This window comes from Symphalangus syndactylus, chromosome 12, assembly GCF_028878055.3.
Source record: "Symphalangus syndactylus isolate Jambi chromosome 12, NHGRI_mSymSyn1-v2.1_pri, whole genome shotgun sequence".
In the NCBI taxonomy this organism is placed as follows: Eukaryota; Metazoa; Chordata; class Mammalia; order Primates; family Hylobatidae; genus Symphalangus; species Symphalangus syndactylus.
In genome coordinates this window covers 78,524,570-78,549,093 of record NC_072441.2, presented here as the reverse complement: position 1 = coordinate 78,549,093, position 24,524 = coordinate 78,524,570, and the positions used below count along the sequence as shown (strand labels likewise).

Here is a 24,524-nt window from a genome sequence, read left to right as displayed (position 1 = left end):
AAAATACAGTAATTAGCTGGGTGTAGTCCCAGCTACTCGAGAGGCTGAGGCCAGAGAATCGCTTGAACCTGGGAGGCGGAGGTTGCAGTGAGCAGAGGCCACACCATTGCACTCCAGCCTGGGTGACAGAGTGAGACTCCATCTCAAAAAAAAAAAAAAAAAAAAGTCAAGGCCAACCCCAAGGTCAGCTACATTTTCTGTTATCTACTAGGTGCTTTACAGCTTTGCATTTTACATTTAGGTCTGTTACCTATTTCAAGTTAATTTGTGTCTAGATTTACTTTTTTCCATGTGAAGTCCAGTTGTTCCAACACCAATTTTTAAAAAAGATTATCTCTCCTCTATTATATTGCTTTTGCTCCTTTGTCAAAGAGCAGTTGCTATATTTATGTGAGTCTATCTCTGGGATCTCTATTCTGTTCCACTGATCTATTCTTTCACCAATACTATACTACCAGCTGGGCATGGTGGCTCACGCCTGTAATCCCAGCACTTTGGAGGCCGAGGCTGGTGGACCACCTGAGGTTGGGAGTTCAAGACCAGCATGACCAACATGGTGAAACCTCATCTCTACTAAAAATATAAAATTAGCTGGGCATGGTGGCACATGCCTGTAATCTCAGCTACCTGGGAGGCTGAGGCAGGAGAATCACTTGAACCTGGGAGGCAGAGTTTGCAGTGAGCTAAGATTGCACCATTGCACTTGAGCCTGGGCAACAAGAGTGAAACTCCGTCTCAAAAAAAAAAAAAAAAAAAAAAAAAAAAAGCCAGCCACGGTGGTTCTCGCCTGTAATCCCAGTACTTTGGGAGGCCAAGGTGGGTGGATCACCTGAGGTCAGAAGTTCAAGACCAGCCTGGCCAATGTGGTGAAACCCCATCTCTACTAAAAATATGCAAAAATTAGCTGGGCATGGTGGCAGGCGCCTGTAATCCCCACTACTCAGGAGGCTGAGGTACGAGAACTGCTTGAGCCCAGGAGACGGAGGTTGCAGTGAGCTGAGATTGCACCACTGCACTCCAGCCTGGGCAATAGAGCGAGACTCCGTCTCAAAACAACAACAACAACATCAACAAAAATACCACCTTCATTACTGTCGCTTTACAGTAATTCTCAAAGTTGGGTAATAGAGTCCTTCCACACTCTATTGGATTTTTTTTTTTTTTTTTTCCTTGAGACAGGGTCTCATTTTGTCACCCAGGCTGGAGTGCAATGGTACTTCCCAGGCCCAAGTGATCCTCCCAGCCTCCAGGTAGCTGGAACCACAGGCACGTGCCACCATGCCCGGCTAATTTTATTTTTAAATTTTTTGTAGACCAGGTGCAGTGACTCATCACTGTAATCCCAGCACTTTGGGAGGCCAAGGCAAGAAGATGCCTTGAGCTCTGGAGTTGGAAACCAGCCTGGGCAACAAAGCGATACCTGGTCTCTACAAAAAAATTTAAAAACTAGCCAGGTGTGGTGGCATGTGCCTGTAGACTCAGCTACTCGGGAGGCTGAGAGGTGGGAGGATTGCTTGAGCCTGGGACGTCCAGGCAGCAGTGAGCTGAGATCATGCCACACCACTCCAACCTGGGCAACAAAGCGAGACCTTGTCTCAAAAAAAAAAAAAAAAAAGTTGCAGAGATGGGATCTCCTTATGTTGTCCAGGCTGGTCTCAATGATCTTCCAGCCTCGGTATCCCAAGGTGCTGAGATTACAGGCATGAGCCACCACACCCAACCAGAACTGACATCTTTACAATACTGTCTTCCTACCATGAATGTGAAATACCATTGCTTTAGTTTTTTTTTTATTAGAGTTTTGTAGTTTTCTTCATATAGATCTTACACATATTTGGATTTATCCCTAAGTATTCCACTTCCTTTTGGTGGTAATGTAAATGGAATTGATTTTAATTTCAAATTCTACTTGTTCATTACTCGTATACAGGAGAGCAACTGATATTTGTATTGTAACCTTATATCCTGTAACCTTACTATAATCATTTATTCCAGCCAAAGGGTTTCTAAAACTTTTTCCAATGAAAATAAAAAAGAAAGAAAAAAATGGCTCTTTCCAAAACTAATAACTGCCGTTAACTAAAGGTATTCAAAAAGGACTGGAAATAGATGAAATTACCAAAATTCACAAAGTTTTTTTTTTTTTTTTTTTTTTTTTGAGACAGTCTTGCCCTGTTGCCCAGGCTGGAGTGCAGTGGCATGATCTTGCTCACTGCAACCTCCGCCTCCTGGGTTCAAGTGATTCTCCTGCCCCAGCCTCCCGAGTAGCTGGGATTACAGGTGCGTGCCTCCATGCCCAGCTAATTTTTGTATTTTTAGTAGAGACGGGGTTTCACCATGTTGGTCAGGCTGGTCTCGAACTTCTGACCTCATGATCCGCCCACCTTGGCCTCCCAAAGTGCTGAGATTACAGGCATGAGCCACCGCGCCCGGCTCACAAAGTATTTTAAGTGATAACAGCATCCCCAGGTAAGAACTATCCTGAGGATAACATTCATTTGAAAGAACATTTCTGTCCCTACCTCTTTATTGTACAAATGAGGCAATATACACTTAGTGGCTGAGTTTGGTCTGTACTCAAACGAATCTGGGTTCAAATTAAGCTCTACAACTTACTAAGTCATAACCTTGGGCAAATTATTTACTCTAAGCCTCAGATTCCTCACCTCTAAAATGCATATCTCTTATAAGTTTGTAAGAAGAAATAAAGAGGTAATGCTTGAGAAATTTTTTTTTTTTTTTTTTTTTTTTTTTTTTTGAGACGGAGTCTCGCTCTGTCACCCAGGCTGGAGTGCAGTGGCGCAATCTCGGCTCACTGCAAGCTCCACCTCCCGGGTTCACGCCATTCTCCTGCCTCAGCCTCTCCGAGTAGCTGGGACTACAGGCGCCCGCCACCACGCCTGGCTAATTTTTTGTATTTTTAGTAGAGACGGGGTTTCACCGTGGTCTCGATCTCCTGACCTCGTGATCCGCCCGCCTCGGCCTCCCAAAGTGCTGGGATTACAAGCGTGAGCCACCGCGCCCGGCAATGCTTGAGAAAATTTAAGAACAATTAACACCTGGAGGAACAGAGAGACGCATGATATACTCAAGACAAGTTTGAGTCTCATTATGGGTACATTATAATAAACTATAGCATATTGTAATATAAATATTTCTTTTAGATCTTATGCAATCAATTCATTTTTGAAGTAGTGTATAAATTATTTACACATATACTAGTAACAAATCCTTTAACAGAACAAAAACACTCATTTTTATGACAATGAATTTTTCCCCTGCATTTGCTTAAATCAGGAAATACTAAAATAGCTAGTTCAATTATCTAGCTCCCAAGTTTCACAGATATAATTACTAGTAAGCACTCAAAATCTTCATTGCTGTGTCCTGGTAAGCTAGAGTTATTTCAAAGATTTCATCCTGTACCACCCTTCAGATGATGAACCTCACTCATCTGGGTTAGTTTGCTTTTCTCTTTTTTTTTTTTTTTTTTTTTTTTTGAGATGGAATTTTGCTCTTGTTGCCCCCAGGCTGGAGTGCAGTGGTGCGATCGTGGCTCAGGGCAACCTCCGCCTCCTGGGTTCAAGCAATTCTCCTGCCTCAGTCTCCCAAGTAGCTGGGATTACAGGCATGCACCACCACGCTCGGCTAGTTTTGTATTTATAGTGGAGACGGGGTTTCTCCATGTTGGTCAGGCTGGTCTCAAACTCCCGATCTCAGGTGATCCACCCACCTCAGCCTCCCAAAGTGCTGGGATTATAGGCATGAGCCACTGCGCCCAGCCATGCTTATCTCTTTTTTTGACTTTTTTTTTGAGACGGAGACTGGCTCTGTCGTCAGGCTGGAGTGCAGTGGCGTGATCTTGGCTCACTGCAACCTCCGCTTCCCAGGTTCAAGTGATTCTCCTGCCTTAGCCTCCCAAGTAGCTAGGACTACAGGCGCGCGCCACAACGCCAGCTAATTTTTGTATTTTTACTAGAGACGGGGTTTCACCATGTTGGCCAGGATGGTCTCAATCTCTTGACCTCGTGATCCGCCTGCCTCGGCCTCCCAAAGTGCTGGGATTAGAGGCGTGAGCCACCACTCCCGGCCTTTTTTTTTTTTGAGAAGGAGCTTTGCTCTCTTTGCCCAGGCTGGAGTGCAGTGACGCGATCTTGACTCACTGCAACCTCTGCCTCCTGGGTTCAAGCAATTCTCCTGCCTCAGCCTCCTGAGTAGCTGGGATTACAGGTACCCACCACCACACCCAGCTAATTTTTTGTATTTTTAGTAGAGATGGGGTTTCGCCATGTTGGGCAGGCTGGTCTCGAATTCCTGACCTCAGATGATTTGCCTGCCTCGACCTCCCAAAGTGCTGGGATTACAGGCGTGAGCCACCAAGCTCAGCTTGCTTATCTCTAAAAAAGAATCCTTTGAGCTGGAGCTTAAAAAAATTAAAATCAGGCCGGGCGCGGTGGCTCACACCTGTAATCCCAGCACTCTGGGAGGCCGAGGTGGCAGATCACGAGGTCAGGAGATCGAGACTAGCCTGGCCAATATGGTGAAACCCTGTCTCTACTAAAAAATACAAAAATTAGCCGAGTGTGGTGGCGTGTGCCTGTAGTCCCAGCTACTTGGGTGGCTGAGGCAGGAAAATCGCTGGAACCTGGGAGGTGGAGGTTGCAGTGAGCCGAGATCGCACTGCTGCACTCCAGCCTGGGCGACAGAGCGAGACTCGGTCTAAAAAGAAAAAAAAATTAAAATTAAGAAGGAGAGAAGTTGCACTAGTTTTTCCTCAAAGCCCTGTGTGGTCCCCTATCTCTTCCCACCTCCTTGATGGTAGTGCTCCCCTAATACTACCTTAAAGTTGGAACTCTGACCAGGACCTGAAATACAGATTTTTTTTTTAAAGGGGGTTAATTTTATAACACAGAATGTTTTAACTTCTTGTCAAACATCCATTCTCCAATACCAATACATAGCATGCTCCACCTAGCAAGAAGGTATGGGAGCTCTATTGACTTGTTTGATCCATTCCCAACACAGGCAATATGAAACGGAAGGATAGGTATGGTAAAAATTTTGGACTTCAAATACTCCTAAAATCAAACCAGAAACATTAAATGCTGAAATAGAACCACCCACATGTAGTCGGATTCATAGATAGAAAAAAAAAAACTACACAATTTCTATTAGAAGCAGATTTTTAAACTAGTAAAAGAGACAAAATGGGCTAAATTCTTAAATCCTATTCCACTTTACAAACTGACCCATAGCATCCTCGTTGGACTTTCCCTGTGTCCATTTCACCCGCAAAACACATTCCCACATATGCATCCCTTAGAGGAACTGATTTCCTGGAAAGACTACTTAGCCAAGTCCTGAGGTAGTCTGTCTAACCTGGTGATTCTCTTGGTTAAGGGATGGATACTCATTTGTCCCTTCTTCCTCCCTTACCACTTTACACATCTCCCTGCTTCATTCTGCTCCAGGAAAACAGTATTTATCATTCTAGCTCCAGGATGAAATCAGACATTTCCGATAGACTTCAAAAATACACATCCATCTATCATCCATCCATTCATCCATTTATATATATAAATAAATGTCAATGACAAAAAATGTTTTTTTCTACAGCAATTGCTAAAAGTCTGGAAAAAAGATCACCTGGAGACCCAAACTCTAATACTTACGAATGTGTGAAAAATATCACACCAAGTTTAAAAATAACTCTTTAATCATATGCACATAAGGGGAATAAAGGGCAACACCAGGCTGACTCGGGAGGGGAGCAAGATATTCTCCCTTTGTCCCAATGTCTGCTTGGCACAGTTCTGAGATCACACAAACAAGTGGGAGTGGGTTGGGAAATAGAATAAGTGAGAGGACTGAAGAGACAAAGGCAAGGAGGGAGAGGCAAGGGCTTGCAGTAGTCTCAATCAGTGGACTCTAACACAGATTCACTCAGCGCAAGGTCCCAGTAGTGTTCAGCCCCATGCTTTTTGAAATGCTCACGAGCCATGTTCTCTGTAGGACACTGTTTAAACTTCATCTCTCCAAAGCTCCGGTCTTTGGCTGTACCCTAGAAAAGAGATATATAATAAAAACACTTCAATTTATTATTTAAATCAGATATAATATTCTTTTATAAGAAGACCTAGTAACATTTGTGAGACATGTGCCAAGCTGAACGTGATTTTATGGTTAAAAAAAATTGTGACCTCCATTTCCTTGGATATTTATTTTTTTTTGAGATGGAGTCTCGCTCTGTCGCCCAGGCTGGAGTACAGTTGCACGATCTCGGCTCACTGCAAGCTCCGCCTCCCGGGTTCACGCCATTCTCCTGCCTCAGCCTCTGGAGTAGCTGGGACTACAGGTGCCCGCTACCACGCCCGGCTGATTTTTTCTATTTTTAGTAGAGACGGGGTTTCACCGTGTTAGCCAAGATGGTCTCGATCTCCTGACCTCGTGATCCTCCCACCTTGGCCTCCCAAAGTGCTGGGATTATAGGCGTGAGCCACTGTGCCCAGCCTCCTTGGATATTTGTGCGAGTTTTTACGAATTCATATGCAAAAGGCTTTTAGTTTTTTGAAATGAGGATGAGGAATTATTTGCTCTGGTGCCTGGGTGGAACAGCAAGTCAGGAAGAACTATGGAAGGTGGAATGAGATAAACTTATCTCCTACCAGGCCTTAAGGGCTAAATTTGGGCCTTCAAAAAGGCCCAAGAAACTATTTATACAAGCAGGAGGCTTTGGGGCCCAGCAACAAAGAACAACTGGGGGCGGGGAACAGAAGAGCAGGTACCAGCAGAGAATTACAACAGAAAAAGACAGTACTGGGCAGAATGGCATTCTTGCCAAAGTTACCAGCAGCAGTGGCAGTCACAAAGAAATACCTCAAGAGGCTTTCAGGGAGTAGACTCCAATAAGGTGGCTGGAGCAGAACTTGGCTTATTTCTGAACATGAGAGACAATTCCTGAAAACTAAATTCCTACAACATTAATACTGGTTCTCTAAGAAGCCAGGACTTTTTCAGTAAGTACTCTTCAGAGATAAATAGAAGAAAATTGAAAGATGAGGGGGCTGAGATATGTGAAGGTAGAGCTGGGCACAGTAGCTCATGCCTATAATCCCAGCACTTTGGGAGGCTGAGGTGGGAGGATCACTCAAGGCTAAGAGTTCAAGACAAGCCTGGGCAACATAGTGAGATCCATTTCTAAAAAAAAAAAAAAAAAAAATTAGCCAGGCACAGTGGTGTGGACCCGAGGTCTCAGATACTTGAGAAGCTAAGACTGGAGGATTGCTTGTCCCTAGGAGTCCAAGGCTGTAGCGAGCTATGACTGCACCACTGCATACCAGCCTGGGCAACAGAGCAAGACCCTGTCTCTAAAAAAAAAAAAAAATAGATTAAAAAAAGATAACAAATATGCAGGTGGGAACTTATAAAACAGAGAACAAATACTATCGTTATTATCATCTAATTTGTATGCATAAATTGAAGAATCTGGGATAAAGCAGGATACATGAAAACCTTTTTTTTTTAATTTTTTTTTTTTTTTTGAGACGGAGTCTCGCTCTGTCGCCCAGGCTGGAGTGCAGTGGCGCAATCTCGGCTCACTGCAAGCTCCGCCTCCCGGGTTCACGCCATTCTCCTGCCTCAGCCTCTCCGAGTAGCTGGGACTACAGGCGCCCGCCACCACGCCTGGCTAATTTTTTTTTTGTATTTTTAGTAGAGACGGGGTTTCACCGTGGTCTCGATCTCCTGACCTCGTGATCCGCCCGCCTCGGCCTCCCAAAGTGCTGGGATTACAAACGTGAGCCACCGCGCCCGGCCGTTTTTTTTTAATTTTTATTTTTTGATTGCTCCTTCAGAAGAAAAACTATTAATAGCAATTACCTATAAAGACTGGTCTGAAGAGATCAGCGAATAGGAAGAGACTTTTTTTTTGAGACATAGTCTCGCACTGTCGCCCAGGCTGGAGTGCAATGGCGCGATCTCGGCTCACTGCAACCTCCGCCTCCCAGATTCAAGCGATTCTCCTGCCTCAGCCTCCCAAGTAGCTGGGATTACAGGCACTGGCCACCACGCCCAGCTAATTTTTGTATTTTTAGTAGAGACTGGATTTCACCGTGTTGGCCAGGTTAGTCTCGAATTCCTGACCTCGTGATCTGTCCACCTCGGCCTCCCAAAGTGCTGGGATTACAGGCCTGAGCCACCGCACCCGGCCTGAGACTTTTTCTTTTTTTTTTTTTTTTTTTAAAGACAGGGTCGGCCGGGCGCGGTGGCTCACGCTTGTAATCCCAGCACTTTGGGAGGCCAAGGCGGGCGGATCACGAGGTCAGGAGATCGAGACCACGGTGAAACCCCGTCTCTACTAAAAATACAAAAAAATTAGCCGGGTGTGGTGGCGGGCGCCTGTAGTCCCAGCTACTCAGAGAGGCTGAGGCAGGAGAATGGCGTGAACCTGGCAGGCGGAGCTTGCAGTGAGCCGAAATTGCGCCACTGCACTCCAGCCTGGGCGACAGAGCAAGACTGCATCTCAAAGACAGGGTCTCACTCTGGTGTCCAGGCTGGAGTGCAGTGGCACAGTCACAGCTCACTGCAGCTTCAAACTCCGAAGCTGAAGCAATCTTCCCACCTCAGCCTCTCAAGTAGCTGGGACTGCAGGCAGATGCCACCAGGCCAGGCTAATTTTTGTAAAATGTTTGTATTTTTTGTAGAGATGGGGTTTCACCATATTACCCAGGCTGGTCTTGAACTCCTGAGCTCAAGTGATCCAACCACCTCATCCTCCCAAAATGCTGGGATTATAGGCATGAGCCACTGTGCTGGGTCTCAGTAAGTACTCCTCTGTATAATTAGAATTTGTTTTTTTTTTTTTTTTTTTTTTTATGTCACCCAGGCTGGAGTGCAGTGGCGCAATCTCGGCTCACTGCAAGCTCCGCTTCCCGGGTTCACGCCATTCTCCTGCCTCAGCCGCTCCAAGTAGCTGGGACTACAGGCGCCTGCCACCACGCCCGGCTAATTTTTTGTATTTTTTAGTAGAGACGGGGTTTCACCGTGGTCTCGATCTCCTGACCTCGTGATCCGCCCGCCTCAGCCTCCCAAAGTGCTAGGATTACAAGCGTGAGCCACCGCGCCCGGCTTAGAATTTGTTTTTAATCTTAATAAACATTTACTACTTTTGTAATAATGTACCACTTTTATAATAGAGAATTCATTAATAGAAATAAACACATTTTACTGCTCGCTTCAGCAGCACATATACTAGAAATAAGCACATTTTAAAAATAGAAGATATATGGCCGGGTGTGGTGACTCATGCCTGTAATCCCAGCACTTTGGGAGGCCAAGGCAGTCGGATGACCTCAGGTCAGGAGTTCGAGACCAGCTTGACCAATATGGCGAAACCCCGTCTCTACTAAAAATACAAAATTAGCCAGGCGTGGTGGCTCATGCCTGTAATTCCAGCTACTCAGGAGGCCGAGGCAGGAGAACTGCTTGAACCCAGGAGGCGGTGGTTGCGGTGAGCTGAGATTGCACCATTGCGCTCCAGCCTGGGCAACAAGGGCAAAACTCTGTCTCAAAAAAAAAAAAAAAGAAGAAATGGAGGGGCTGGGCACAGTAGCTCATGCCTGTAATCCCAGCACTTTGGGAGGCCGAGGCAGGTGGATCACCTGAGGTTGGGAGTTCGAGACCAGCCTGATCAACATGGAGAAATCCCATCTCTACTATAAATACAAAAATTAGTCGGGCATGGTGGCGTGTGCCCGTAATCCCAGCTACTTGGGAGGCTGAGGCAGGAGAATCGTTTGAACCTGGGAGGTAGAGGTTGCAGTGAGCCGAGATCATGCCATTGCACTCCAGCCTGGGCAACAAGAGCAACAAGAGCGAAACTCCATACCACCCCCCCGCCCCCACAGAAAAATGATATACATGTACTATACCTAAAAGCAAACATGAAAACATTAATACTGGTTTTAATACTGGTTCTCTAAGAAGCCTTCAGGAGTTAAAGAACTAGATAACCATAAAAAATATTCCACTTGAAGAGTGATTTAGTCACATTTTATGAAGCACTATCACATAATTATCTAATTTCATTCTCAAAAACTTGACAATATAGAGAGCAAATAGTATCCACATTTTATAGCTAAGGCAACAGAATTTGACATTAAGGGTCTTGCCCAGATTGCACAGCTAATAAGCAGTACTGCCCAGCCTCCTAACTTTATATTCTTAAGTCTAGTACTTCCTTCACTATATCCAAAGGTAAATCCCACAACAATTCATTCCCCTCTTTCCAAGTCTCATATTCATGACTGTGAAATAAGTAATTTTCGGTAGAGAATCTGTATTTCTGCTACCAGCAGCACTGTCCACACACTTCTCCAGATAGCATATACTAAATATTCACCAATTTAATTAAACAGATGATCAGGAAGAATTTACTGCCAACCATTTAAAAATGGATTCCAAAAAGAAACATAAATTATTTAAGGCATTATTCACTGATTAGATCTTACATTCCATTGCTTTACTTAAATAGTATAAGTAAGCAGGAGTTGGCTAAAGTTTTACAATGTTTTACAAAGGATCACCTACCTCCCAGACTAGTACACATTTGTTGGTTTTCTTCACAGCTTCCTCATCAGATTCCTCATCATCTGGAAGAGAAATCTTGTTATAGACTTAGACGTGAGATTCAGGTTCTAAACAAACAATATTCAAGTCTACCCAAACTCTCTAAAATATTGTCACCCTTTTTATGTGTTGGACCAAATGTTTTCTGTTGCTCTTTATTTTCCCCAAATTAGACTTGAAGCTCCAAGTAGGCAGTAATATTAATTGATACAATTAGCATTTACTTAGCACTTGTTATGAATCAAGAGCTCCACTAGGTACTGGGAATAAGGAAAAAGACAAGCAGTCAAGAAAAAAAACTTGTCCTAGGCACTTTGGGAGGCAGGCTTCATATGTCAACATCATATATTACTCTCAAAAAACTTTCGCCCAATGGAGGAGGGCAGATATACCAAATCAAAATTATCGGCCAGCGTGGTGGCTCACGCCTGTAATCCTAGCACTTTGGAAGGCTGAGGTGAGTGGATCACCTGAGGTCAAGAGTTTGAGACCAGCCTGGCCAACATGGTGAAACCTCATCTGTACTAAAAATACAAAAATTAGCCAGGTGTGGTGGCAGGTGCCTGTAATCCGAGCTTCTCAGGAGACTGAGGCAGGAGAATCACTTGAACCTGGGAGGTGGAGGTTGCAGTGAGCCAAGATGGTGCCACTGCACTCCAGCCTGGGCAACAGAGCAGACTCCATCTCAAAAAAAAAAAATGCACGTGTAAAACAAAATAAAGTATTTTTTATTCTCAGGTATCTTAAGATGAACTCTCTGCAGATTTTATTTATATATATTTTTTGAGACGGAATCTTGCTCTGTTACTCAGGCTGGAGTGCAGTGGTATGATCTCGGCTCACTGCAACCGCTTCCCGGGTTCCAGTGATTCTCCTGCCTAGGCCTCCCGAGTAGCTGGGATTACAGGCGCACGCTGCCATGCCCAGCTCATTTTTGTATTTTTCAGTAGAGACGGAGTTTCACCATGTCAGGCTGGTCTCAAACTCCTGACCTCAGGTGATCCACCTGCCTTGGCCTCCCAAAGTGCTGGGATTACAGGCACTTTGCAGATTTTAAGGCCTCTCTGCAGATTTTAAATGCTAATCCAGGTCTTCAAAGATGAGAAGAATGAACACTAATGGGAGTATGATGGCCAGAAGAATGTCAAATATAGACAGTCCTTGACTTACAATTTTTTGCCTTGAGTATAGTGTGAAAGTGATAAATATTTAGTAGAAAATGTACTTCAAATTTTAGATTTTGAGACTTTCCTGGGCTAGCAATATGCAGTAAAATACTCTTACAGGCCGGGCGTGGTGGCTCACGCTTGTAATCCCAGCACTTTGGGAGGCCGAGGCGGGCAGATCACGAGGTCAGGAGATCGAGACTACGGTGAAACCCTGTCTCTACTAAAAATACAAAAATTAGCCAGGCGTGGTGGCGGGCGCCTGTAGTCCCAGCTACTCGGACAGGCTGAGGCAGGAGAATAGCATGAACCCGGGAGGCGGAGCTTGCAGTGAGCCGAGATCGCGCCACTGCACTCCAGCCTGGGAGACAGAGCGAGACTCCATCTCAAAAAAAAAAAAACAAAAAAAACTCTTACATGAGATAAAAATAGGTTTTGGGTTAGATGATTTTGCCCAACTGTAGGCTAATCTAAGTATTCTGAGAAAGTATAACGAAGGCTAAGCTGTTATGATGTCCTGGGGGTCAGATGTATTAAATGCATTTTTTTTTTTTTTTTTTTGAGATGGAGTCTTGCTCTGCCGCCTAGGCTGGAGTGCAGTGGTGCAATCACAGCTTACTGCAACCTCCGCCTCCCAGGTTCAAGCGATTCTCCTGCCTCAGCCTCCCGAGTAGCTGGGATTACAGAGGCCCACCACCACGCCCTGAATTTTTGTGTTTTTAGTAGAGACAGGGTTTCACCATGTTGGCCAGGCTGGTTACGAACTCCTGACCTCAAATGATCTGCTTGCCTTGGCCTCCCAAAGTGCTCGGATTATAGGTGTGAGCCACTGCGCCTGGCCTTAGATGTATTTTTGACTTAACAATATTTTCAACTTATCTTAGGTTTATTGGAACTAACCCCATCATAAGTTGAAGAGCATATGTGTATGTACATGTATGTGTATGTATGTATGTGTGTACTGTGTATGTGTGTGTACGTATGTGTGTGTGTGTGTGTGTGTGTGTATATCAGGCAAAAGAAATCGTTTGATCAAAGCAGAGCTTTTTTGACCTGAAGATCTTTTTGGCTTCAATCCTTAAAAAAAAAAAATCAAATAATAATATAATATAGACACTGTACACATGAATGTATAGCTTACTAGATTTGCTTTTTCTTTTTTTTTTTGAGACAGGGTCTCATTCTGTCACCCAGGCTGGATTGCAGTGGCACGATCACAGCTTACTGCAGCCTCGACCTCCCCAAGCTCAAGTGATCCTCCCACCTCAGCTTCCTGAGTAGCTGGGAATACAGGTGTGTGCCACCACATCCAGCAAATTTTTGTACTTTTTGTAGAGACAGGGTTTCACCACGTTGTTTGCCCAGGCTGGTCTCGAACTCCTGGCCTCAGGCAACCTGCCCGCCTCAGCCGCCCAAAGTGCTAGGATTATAGGCATGAACCACCATGCCTAGCTGCTTGCTGAATTGTCAAATACTGAATAAATTCATGTAACCAGTACTCAGATCCAGGACAGACACAGAAACCAGCTGGTAGAAAAGCCTTAAATGATAGGCAAAAAAATAACTTTACCACTCATGCATATAATTATGTAGTAAATATTGTATGAATGTCTAGGAGGCTCAAAGCCTAAATGGGTCTTTCTAAAATTCCTCAACGCTACCTGGTGTTATCAAGAGTGTCACAGGGAGGGAATAAGATGAAAGGACAGATGCACCATCCCTACCTCCCACAGCTCTCCCACTTAATCCCCTCTAACCCCCATTCACCATCTCCCTTCGTGTTAGATGTCTGTTCATCCCACTTTATCCGATGCAGCATAAGACGCTTAAATTTCTTCTGGGCCTTGGGGCCTGGAAACAGAGAAGAAGAATTTTGCCAGAACTGTGGAAGAAGATGGGGTAGAAAGAACCTCTGAGCTCAGACATTAATGTGGTAGTTGAAGCAATCTCAGGAACCACATCTTAGGGCCTTCTACTCCAATAAACACAGAAGCAGAGACCTAGCATATTATATCAGGTATGGCACTAAAATACTATCTTTTTCTCCTTTCTCCCCACAATGCTAATCACTCTAAGCCTAGGGTTGTCTGGGGACAGTCTCCCTCAAGTTTTTCAGACTCACCCCCTTCCACTACTACCACGTTGACATCCTTGTGCAGTACCACCACCCCTGTCAGGTACAGTTGCCCAGCATTGGCTTCAATCTTGAACTTCTTGGCTGGGTTGCTCAAATTTCGAACTCTGGAGAAGGGAAAGTTTAGTTATGTCTTCCATTTTAGCATCAGCAGCTGCCTGAATGGAGTGGCAAGCAAAGAGATGAATCCAAAATGGTTTCCTCTCTATAAACAAAGGCCTCTGGAGTAAACAAATAGATGAATGCTTAAAAGGTAGAGTTGATGAGTCTAGAAATATTTCCACACTCTTAACATTTCTTCAAAGTCTAGCACTTTACATTAACCATTACATTACTAACCAAAGTTTACTGTAAGAATCAGGGAGAGGTATTTACTATCATCCAAACATACTTACAATCTCATTGTTCTTAACAATGTAAAGACCTACAGACTTTTTGTCCTCTAGACCCTTAGACTCTTATAATATAGGATTACTTGGCTGGGTGTAGTGGCTCACGCCTGTAATCCCAGCACATTGGGAGGCCAAAGTGGGCAGATCACGAGGTCAGGAGTTTAAGACCAGCCTGGCCAACATGGTGAAACCCCATCTCTACTAAAAATACAAAAATTAGCCAGGTGTGGGGGTGCGTGCCTGTAATCCTAGTTACTCAGGAGGCTGAGGCAGGAGAATCACTTGAACCTGGGAGGCAGAGGTTGCAGTGCGCCGAAATTGCACCATTGCACTCCTGCCTGGGCAACAAGACTGAAACTCAGTCTCAAAAAAATAAATAAATAAATAAAAATATATATAGGATCACTATATAGGCATGAAAATTTTCTAGGAGGATATGTGAAAAACTTACTAGCAATTACCTAAAGAGGGTGGTTCTAAGGGATCAGAGAATAGAAACGAGACATTTTGAGTAAGTGTTCTTCTGTGTTGTCAGACAATTTTTTAAATCTTAATAAGCATTCACTATTTTTGTGATAATGCACCACTTTTATAATAAAGAATTAGTTAATAGAAATAAGTACATTTTAAAAATAGAATATACACATGTACTCAACATAAAAGAATAAAAACATTAAATCAACACAAAGGTAGAAAAATATTTACAACATATAAAATGCATTTTGGAGTGAGGATGAAACACAGCAATACATCAGGGTAAAGATATGACTACTGAGGAAAGAAAATTTGTAATGCTTCCATGGATGTTGGAAGCAAACTCAGACCATTTAAAAAAAAAAAAGATGAAAAAAAAAAGATAGGATGATATTTTATAGTTCTCAAAGGACATACAATCTTTAGTTCACATCTTGGCCTGAACAAGTATATTGATTTGTTTTTTCAGAATATTCTGGTAAAAAAAAAAAAAAAAAAGAAGACTTGAGAGGGAAGAACTGGGTAACCATAAACATAAGTCATTAACCCTCGCTGTTTTACAAGATTTACTAGCTCTTGATCCACACTAGGGTCATTAAAATAGAGTAGGAACTGGTGTTAGGTATGCTTTTAGGCCACAATGATTCTGCCTCAAGCACTTGGAAAATGTTTTAGTAGTTCTAAGGGGAAGTTTGGCCCAGTATGGACACCTACCTATATACAGAAATGTGTACCCCCTGTGAAATGTCTTCTTTAAGCTTTTTAATTTTCTTGACCTTTCTCTGTTCTGCTGTGAGTTTTCGGGCAGCGTTGGCCTCTTCATGCGCTCTGTCGTGACAGGAAGGACATCCACAAGTGAGAAAGGCATTGAAGATCAGAGGCAGGGCTGAGGGAAAGAGAGAGCAACGGAGAACTCTCCCCTCCCTCCAAATATGGACCCCCCAGAAGAGTTTGGGAAAGGTACTTGCCCGAGGTTTCCACCCAATCCCATGGCACTTACTTCTGTCTTTTTGCCATCTGAGCTCTGACATGGGCTTCTACCTTCGTGGGGTCTTGAACAGCTTCTGTTCCTAACACTCGCATCAAATTAGAAATTCTCACTGCAGTGAAGAAAGGACAGCAATCAATCTTTGAAGTCACTTCTCCAGCTGGAGTAACTTGTTATTTCTTCCATACCAATTCATATTATTTACCTGTTTCAAATCTCTGCTCTAAACTCACTTCCTCCAATAACTCCTATCTTGAAAATCCCACCCAATCACTTCAGCATTTGCAGAAGTTCACACAATTAAGTTGAAGACTGGTATCCATTTACATTATCTGAAAATTTATGAAGGATGTGGAACTTAATTTCTTTCATACTTTTCACACTGATCACAGCGTCTAGTGAAAGAGCTTATACATAATAGTGCTCAGTCAAAATACTGCTGAACGAGAATGTAACTACAGGGGCAAGTTTTTATCCTGTACTTTCATTGTAAAAATTAAAACATTAAGAATTATGTACATAAAAAGTCTACGCAAATACTGCAACTACTATCTCCATGAATTTCAAGACCTGTATTCTTCCAGGAAAACCAGGATGTTGTATGATCAGTATGCTTAAAAATAAGCCATAAATGGCCTCTATAATGAATGTGTTGACTTATCTTAATATGAAAAGATGGTAGAAAACTTGGAGAAAAAAAGACCCCAAGAATAATTCTTAGAAACAGAAATCACTCAAACATAGAGATGTTAAAGTTCCTCCAGGATTAAAGACATAAACTTGCCACTGTTTTTAAACACCAGAGGCCACTGAGAAACGTACCTTTGGGTTCTGGAGGAGGCATCAGGCCCAGCCTGACTTTTTCTTGTAGTTCCTTCTGTGCTTCCCTCCTTGTTTGTCTCCGAAGTTTTTTCTGTTCCTTCTTGGTAAGATAAACTCCCAGAGTAACTGGTGTGTCATTGTCAACTGTCAGGCAGAGATATCAGTATACCAAAGCAATAAGAATACATATATATATATTTTTTTCTTCCTCACTCTGTCACCCAGGTTGGAGTGCAATGGCACGATCTCAGCTCACTGCAGCCTCTGCCTCCTGGGTTCAAGTAATTCTCCTGCCCCAGCCTCCCGAGTACCTAGGATTACAGGCACAGGCCACCATGCCTGGCTAATGTTTGTATTTTTAGTAGAGATGGGGTTTCACCATGTTGGCCAGGCATGAGCCACCAGGCCTGGAGAGCAATAAGAATATTAAAGAAACCTAGGTAGGGCCGGGCGCAGTGGCTCACGCCTGTAATCCCAGCACTTTGGGAGGTCGAGGCGGGCGGATCACCTGAGGTCAGGAGTTCGAGAACAGTCTGACCAACATGGAGAAACCCCATCTCTACTAAAAATACAAAATTAGCTGGGCGTGGTGGCGCATGCCTGTAATCCCAGTAGTTGGGAGGCTGAGGCAGGAGAATCGCTTGAACTTGGGAGGCAGCGGTTGCAGTGAGCTGAGATCATGCCATTGCACTCCAGCCTGGACAACAAGAGCAAAACTCCATCTCAAAAAAAAAAAAAAGAAACCTAGGTAAATATCAGTATCATTAAAAGAAACTTGGAGGCCGGGCACGGTGGCTCAAGCCTGTAATCCCAGCACTTTGGGAGGCCGAGGCGGGTGGATCACGAGGTCAGGAGATCGAGACCATCCTGGCTAACACGGTGAAACCCCGTCTCTACTAAAAAATACAAAAAAATTAGCCGGGCGTGCTGGCGGGCGCCTGTGGTCCCAGCTACTCGGGAGGCTGAGGCAGGAGAATGGCGTGAACCCAGGAGTTGGAGGTTGCGGTGAGCCGAGATCGCGCCACCGCACTCCAGCCTGGGGGACAGAGAAAGACTCCGTCTCAAAAAAAAAAAAAAAAAGAAACTTTAGGCTGGATGCAGTAGCTTATACCTGTAATTCTAGCACTTTGGGAGGCAAGGGTGGGCAGATCACGTGGTCAAGAGATAGAGACCAGCCTGGCCAACACAGTGAAACCCCAACTCCACTAAAAATACAAAAATTAGCTGGGCGTGGTGGCATGCACTTGTAGTCCCAGCTACTCAGGACGCTGAGGCAGGAGAATCACTTGAATCCGGGAGGTGGCGGTTGCAGTGAGCTGAGATTGTGCCACTTGCCACTGCACTCTAGCCTGGCAGCACAGCAAGACTCCATTTCAAAAAAAAATCTGTGTGTGTGTGTGTGTGTATAAACTTTAAATAGAAAATGAAGAAAACTCATTAATAAGGGATCAGTAAGATTAAAATCAGTTCAGGCCTGGTGCCCGGCAGTATGGCTATGTTTTTAAAAAACATTCTTATCTTTCCTTTTTTTGAGACGGAGTCTTGCTCTCTTACCCAGGCTGGAGTGCAGTGGCGCAATCTTAGCTCATTGCAAGCTCCGCCTCTTGGGTTCCCGCCATTCTTCTGCCTCAGCCTCCTGAGTAGCTGGGACTACAGGCGCCTGCCACCATGTCTGGCTAATTTTTGTATTTTTAGTAGAGACGGGGTTTCACCTTGTTAGCCAGGATGGTCTCGATTTCTTGATCTCGTGATCCACCCGCCTCGGCCTCCCAAAGTGCTGGGATTACAGGCGTGAGCCACCTCGCCTGGCCTCTTATCTTTCTTAAGTAGTGTTCTTAGTTGTTTTCCTTTACGCTGTTAAACCCCCTCATTCAGTGATACCTGGCAAACGTAGAAAACAAAATTAGGGCCAGGTGTGGTGGCTCACGCCTGTAAACCCAGCACTTTGGGAAGCCTAGGTGGGCGGATCACTTGAGGTCAGGAGTTCAAGACGAGCATGACCAACATGGCAAAACCCTGTCTCTACTAAAAATTCAAAAACTAGCCAGGTGTGGTGGCGGGCACCTATAATCCCAGCTACTCGGGAGGCTAAGGCAGGAGAATTGCTTCAACCGGGGGGGGGTGAAAGTTGCAGTGAACGGAGATCGTGCCATTGCACTCCAGCCTGGGTGACAAAAGCAAAACTCCATCTCAAAAAAAAAAAGGCCGGGTGCAGTGGCTCACACCTATAATCCCAGCACTTTGGGAGGCCAAGGCTGGCAGATCACCTGAGGTCAGGAGTTCAAGACCAGCCTGACCAAACATGGTGAAACCCTGTATCTACTAAAAATACAAAATTAGCTGGGCGTAGTGGCACATGACTGTAATCCCAGCTACTCATGAGGCTGAGGCAGGAGAATCGCTTGAACCCAAGAGGCAGAGGTTGTGGTGAGCTGAGATCATGCCATTGCACTGCAGCCTGGACAACAGGAGCGAAACTCCTTCTCAAAAAAAAAAGAAGCAACTTTGTTTCCCAGTTTCGACTTTGGGAAACTAACAAAAAGCCCTTTGGAGTTAGCATCCCTCACAGTGGATAGTGGAGCATATCGCATCTAATAACACACCAACCCAAGAGTTTAGCTCTTGCATTTGCATTTGGCTGTGGATGCCACAACAACATGTGATTCTATAAAAGGAGCAAGCTGAGGGCTGTTTCCTAGGAACAACCAGGGAACTGTAAATGTAAAGCTTCATGAAATTTTGTTTTTTTCTTTTTTTTTTGAGACAAGATCTGGCAATATCATCCAGGCTGGAGCGCAGCAGCACCATCTCAGCTCACTGCAACTTCCACCTCCCAGGCTCAAGCCATCCTCCACACCTTAGCCTCCCAAGAGGCTGGGACTACAGATGCACACCACCATGTCCAGCTGATTTTTTATTTTTTGTAGAGATGGGGTTTTGCCATGTTGCCTAGATCTCGAACTCCTGAGCTCAAGCAATCTGCCCACCTCAGCCTCCCAAAGTGCAGTGATTACAGGCATGAGCCACCATACCCAACCAAATTTTTTTTCCTTGAGGTGGGTCTCACTGTGTTGCCCAGACTGGTCTTGAATTCTTGGCCTCAAGCAATCCTGCCTCGGCCTCCGAAAGTGTTTGGATTAGAGGCATGAGCCACCATGCTTGGCTGTCTCACGAAATTCTAAGCACAGGAATATGCACTTAAAATGTATGTTCACTGATCAAACCACAAACTATTATCAGGAAAAAACTGAATTAAAAAAAGAATTACACATGGATAGTGGCTATTGTATTGAACAGCACAGATACAGAACATGTCCATCACTGTATAAACTTCCAGTGGATAATGCTGCTCTAGAGACTTGACTCAGGAATCTATACATTACCTGGAGGATTAAGCTGGGCTGGATGTTCAACAAGATTTGTGATTCCAAAATAATCTTCTCTCTTGGGATTTTCCTCTGTACTAAAATTGTAGGAAGAAAAGAAAACACGGTATGTGGGTAGAGATGATTCTAAGAGAGGAGTCTCAGAAATACAGTGAAAAAACCCATTCTCTATAATGGGTTCTTGTGCTTGATATACCTAAAATAGCATTTATGTACCTAAAATATATAGTTAAATTACACATAATTTTCATGATGAGAAAACTGAGTCCCTCTATGGTTGAACACACTCTCCACAGCAATCATTCTCAACCTTTTTTCTACCATGCCACAGCTGATAGATGCTATGTTCTCTCTTTAGTGACAATGAGTCCCTCGAACAGTGGCTGACAAAGAATGGGCAAGGAAAGGCTAAGACAAAATCTACTAAAGCCATGTATAAGAATGATGGAGCAGGGCCAGGTGCAGTGGCTTATGCCTATAATCCCAGCACTTTGGGAGACGAAGGCAGGTGGATCACCTGAGGTCAGGAGTTTGAGACCAGCTTGGCCAAAGAGTGAAACCCTTGTCTACTAAAAATATAAAAACTGGCCAGGTGTGGTGGTATTTGCCTGTAGTCCTGGATACTTAGGAGGCTGAGCTAGGACAATTGCTTCAACCCAAGAGACAGAGGTTGCAGCCAGCCAAGATCGTGCCACTGCACTCCCAGCTCGGGCAACAGAATGAGACTCTGTCTTTAAAAAAAAAAAAAAAAAAGCCGGGAGTGGTGGCTCACGCCTGTAATCCCAGGCCTTTAGGAGGCTGAGGTGGGCGGATCACCTGAGGTCGGGAGTTTGAGAACAGCCTGACCAACATGGAGAAACCCCGTTTCTACTAAAAACACAAAAAATTAGCCAGGCGAGGTGGTGCATGCCTGTAATCTCAGCTACTTGGGAGGCTGAGGCAGGAGAATCACTTGAACCCAGGAGGCGGAGGCTGCGGTGAGCCAAGATCGCTCCACTGCACTCCAGCCTGGGCAACAAGAGCGAAACTCTATCTCAGAAAAAAAAAAAAAAAAAGATGGAACAGATAAATTTAAAGCTCTTCAAATGTGTCTTACATCCTTTTTTTTTTTTGAGACAGAGTTTCACCCTGTTGTCCAGGATAACAGTGCAGTGGTCATGATCATAGCTAACTGCAGCACAGACCCTCCTTGGCTCAAGTGATTCTCTAATATCAGCCTCCTGGGTAGCCAGGACTACAGGCACAAGCCACCATGCCCAGCTACTTTTTTTTTTTTTTAATCTTTGTAGAAACGAGGTCTCACTATATTGCCCAAGCTGGTCTTTAACTCCTGGGCTGAAGCAGTCCTTCAGCCCTCAGCCTCCCAAAGTGCTGGAATAACAGGTGTCAGCCACTGAGCCCAGCCTTATATGCTATATTTACCATTATCTCACCTACCAACTAATAATCCTTGCTCTATCACAATGAGATCTTTAGGAAATGTAAACACCTATAATACGTAGCAAAAGAATGTAATTAAGGAAAATAACGATAAAAACAGGCAACAACGCGTAACAGAGCAAAAAGAATTCTAGACTTTGCTTTTGTAGATTGTGTCCCTGGTTATCCTACATTAACCCCAAAAGCTAAAAACAGCCTATATGATATATCACTTACAAATGCAGGAGCTTGGCCAGGTGCAGTGGCTCACGCCTGTAATCCCAGCACTTTGGGAGGCTAAGGCGGGCGGATCACCTGAGGTCAGGAGTTCGAGACCAGCCTGGCCAACATGGCAAAACCCTGTCTCTATCAAAAATACAAAAAGCAGACAGGCGTGGTGGCACACACCTGTAGTTCCAGCTACTCAGCGGGCTGAGGTTCAAGGAGAATTCAATGAGAATCTCTTGAACCCGGGAGGTGGAGGTTGCAGTGAGCCGAGATCGTGCCACTGCACTCCAGCCTGGGTGACAGAGCAAGACTCCCTCTCAAAAAAAAAAACAAAAAACAAAAAAAACGGACCTTGTGTACAGTTACTTATCTCTCTTGGATTTAAAAATTTTAATTAATGAATGAGTACCATCCTTCCCACTAAAACCATAGCTTTACTAAAAGGTATTAACTTGAATCTTAAACTCAGCTGATTAAAAACTGTTTTTTTAAAAAGGTACTAAAACAAACTCACAGATCAAAGCCATTGGGGATTATGTAAGAGTCCCACCACTCAATTTCAGGAATATCTCCTTCCTTTAGCTCCTTCTTAGGAGCAATGAGGGCAAGCCTAGTCGAAGTATGGATGCCTGTTTTTCGAGCTGCTTGTGAAATCTCTGCCTGTAGCTTCTCCAGTTGAGCCTAAAAACAAGATAATCCAAGACAGAAAGATAAATTGGAGTCATAGAAAACAAAATTTGTAGAATCTCAATTTTTTTTTTGAGATGGAGTTTCATTCTTCTTGCCCAGGCTGGAGTGCAATGGCATGGTCTTGGCTAACAGCAACCTCCACCTTCCAGATTTAAGTGATTCTCCTGCCTAAGCCTCCTCAGTAGCTGGGATTACAGGCATGTGCCACCACCCTCAGCTAATTTTGTACTTTATTAGTAGAGATGGGGTTTCTCCATGTTGCTCAGCCTGGTCTCAAACTCCTGACCTCAGGTTATCTGCCTGCCCTGGCCTCCCAAAGTGATGGGATTACAGGCATGCCACTGTGCCCGGCCAGAATCCCAAATTTTTTTTTTTTTTTTTTTGTTCAGACGGAGTCTCGCTCTGTCACCCAGGCTGGAGTGCAGTGGCACGATCTTGGTTCATTGTAAGCTCCGCCTCCCGGGTCCATGCCATTCTCCTGCCTCAGCCTCCCAAGGCGCCCGTCACCATGCCCGGCTCATTTTTTTGTATTTTTAGTAGAGAAGCGGTTTCACCGTGTTAGCCAGGATGGTCTCGATCTCCTGACCTCGTGATCCACCCACCTCGGCCAAGAATCCCAAATTTTAAAACATTTCCCCGTCGAACTCTTTACATCTAACGCAACAACTTCATAATTTCTGAAAGCTTATAAAGCAGTTGTTCTGCTTTATTTTATCCTTTATTTAGTTCATTTACATAGATCTCACCTTCACCCCCTCCCTTCACTCCACAGTATATGCCTGCAGTAAATACACAGAAATAGAATTTTATGGCCGGGTGTGGTGGCTCACGCCTGTAATCCCAGCACTTTGGGAGGCCGAGGCAGGCAGATCATGAGGTCAGGAGATCAAGACCATCCTGGCTAACACAGTGAAATCCCGTCTCTACTAAAAATACAAAAAAATTAGCTGGGCGTGGTGGCGGGCGCCTGTAGTCCCAGCTACTCGGGAGGCTGAGGCAGGAGAATGGCGTGAACCCGGGAGGCAGAGCTTGCAGTGAGCTGAGATTGTGCCACTGTACTCCAGCCTGGGTGACAGAGCGAGACTGCGTCTCACAAAAAAAAAAAAAAAAAAAAAAAAAAAAAATTTTATGAAAACCTCAGTTTGAGAGGATAAAAAGAAGGTAAAGGTCATTCAATCTACAATCAATTCAACTCTCCAGGTGTACTGTCTGCATTAAATTTTAACTACAGGCAAGCCTTCCTTAGTCACTCAGAATGTTTCAAATTGTTTCCCCCCACTTAGTTGTATGTGGAGAATTTTCAAACTCAATTTCATAATATTTCCACTTATGTAGAAACGAATTAGGAAGTAAAATCTGCTAAAAAAAAAAAAATTATGGGCCGGGTGCGGTGGCTCAAGCCTGTAATCCCAGCACTTTGGGAGGCCGAGGCGGGCGGATCACGAGGTCAGGAGATCGAGACCATCTTGGCTAACACGGTGAAACCCCGTCTCTACTAAAAATACAAAAAATTAGCCGGGCGTGTTGGCGGGCGCCTGTAGTCCCAGCTACTCGTGAGGCTGAGGCAGGAGAATGGCGTGAACCCGGGAGGCGGAGCTTGCAGTGAGCCAAGATAGCGCCACTGCACTCCAGCCTGGGCGACAGAGCGAGACTCCGTCTCAAAAAAAAATTATGTATTATAGAAATAAATGCATTTTTTTTTTTTTTTTTGAGATGGAGTTTCGCTCTTTTGCCCAGGCTGGAGTGCAGTGGTGTGATCTCGGCTCACTGCAACCTCTGCCTTCCACTTTCAAGTGATTCTCCTGACTCAGCCTCCCAAGTAGCTAGGATTACAGGCACCCGCCACCACGCTCGGTTAATTTTTGTACTTTTAGTAGAGACGGGGTTTCACCACGTTGGGCAGGCTGGTCTCGAACTCCTGACCTCGTGATCCACCCACCTCAGCCTCCCAAAGCGCTGGGATTACAGGCTTGAGCCACCTTGTCTGGTACATTTTTCAAAGTACTCATTGCTTTAAATCAGGGGTCCCCAACCCACGTCTGTGGCCTTTTAGGAAATGGGCTGCACAACAGGTGAGCAGCACAACAGGTGAGCAGCAGGCAAGCCAACAGAGTTTCATCTGTACTTACAATTGCTCCCTATTACCTGCATTATGGCCTGAGCTCCACCTCCTGTCAGATCATCAGTGGCATTAGATTC

General features: G+C 44.5%; 1 protein-coding gene across 2 annotated transcripts in view; it reads right to left on the bottom strand.

Moving 5' to 3' along the window:
* Positions 1–5,698: 5,698 nt before the first annotated feature.
* PRPF3 (pre-mRNA processing factor 3) overlaps positions 5,699–24,524 on the bottom strand; it is a 34,266-nt gene continuing 15,440 nt past the window's right edge. For both annotated transcript variants that reach the window (XM_063626076.1, XM_063626077.1), the window contains 9 exons: positions 22,150–22,316; positions 19,986–20,065; positions 16,603–16,746; positions 15,793–15,892; positions 15,507–15,620; positions 13,915–14,033; positions 13,560–13,643; positions 10,588–10,649; positions 5,699–6,061 (listed from right to left, as the gene is read on the bottom strand). In XM_063626076.1, coding sequence (XP_063482146.1) covers positions 5,915–6,061; positions 10,588–10,649; positions 13,560–13,643; positions 13,915–14,033; positions 15,507–15,620; positions 15,793–15,892; positions 16,603–16,746; positions 19,986–20,065; positions 22,150–22,316 — 1,017 coding nt within the window. In that variant the 3' untranslated portion in view covers positions 5,699–5,914. The remainder of the gene's footprint in view (positions 6,062–10,587; positions 10,650–13,559; positions 13,644–13,914; positions 14,034–15,506; positions 15,621–15,792; positions 15,893–16,602; positions 16,747–19,985; positions 20,066–22,149; positions 22,317–24,524) is intronic.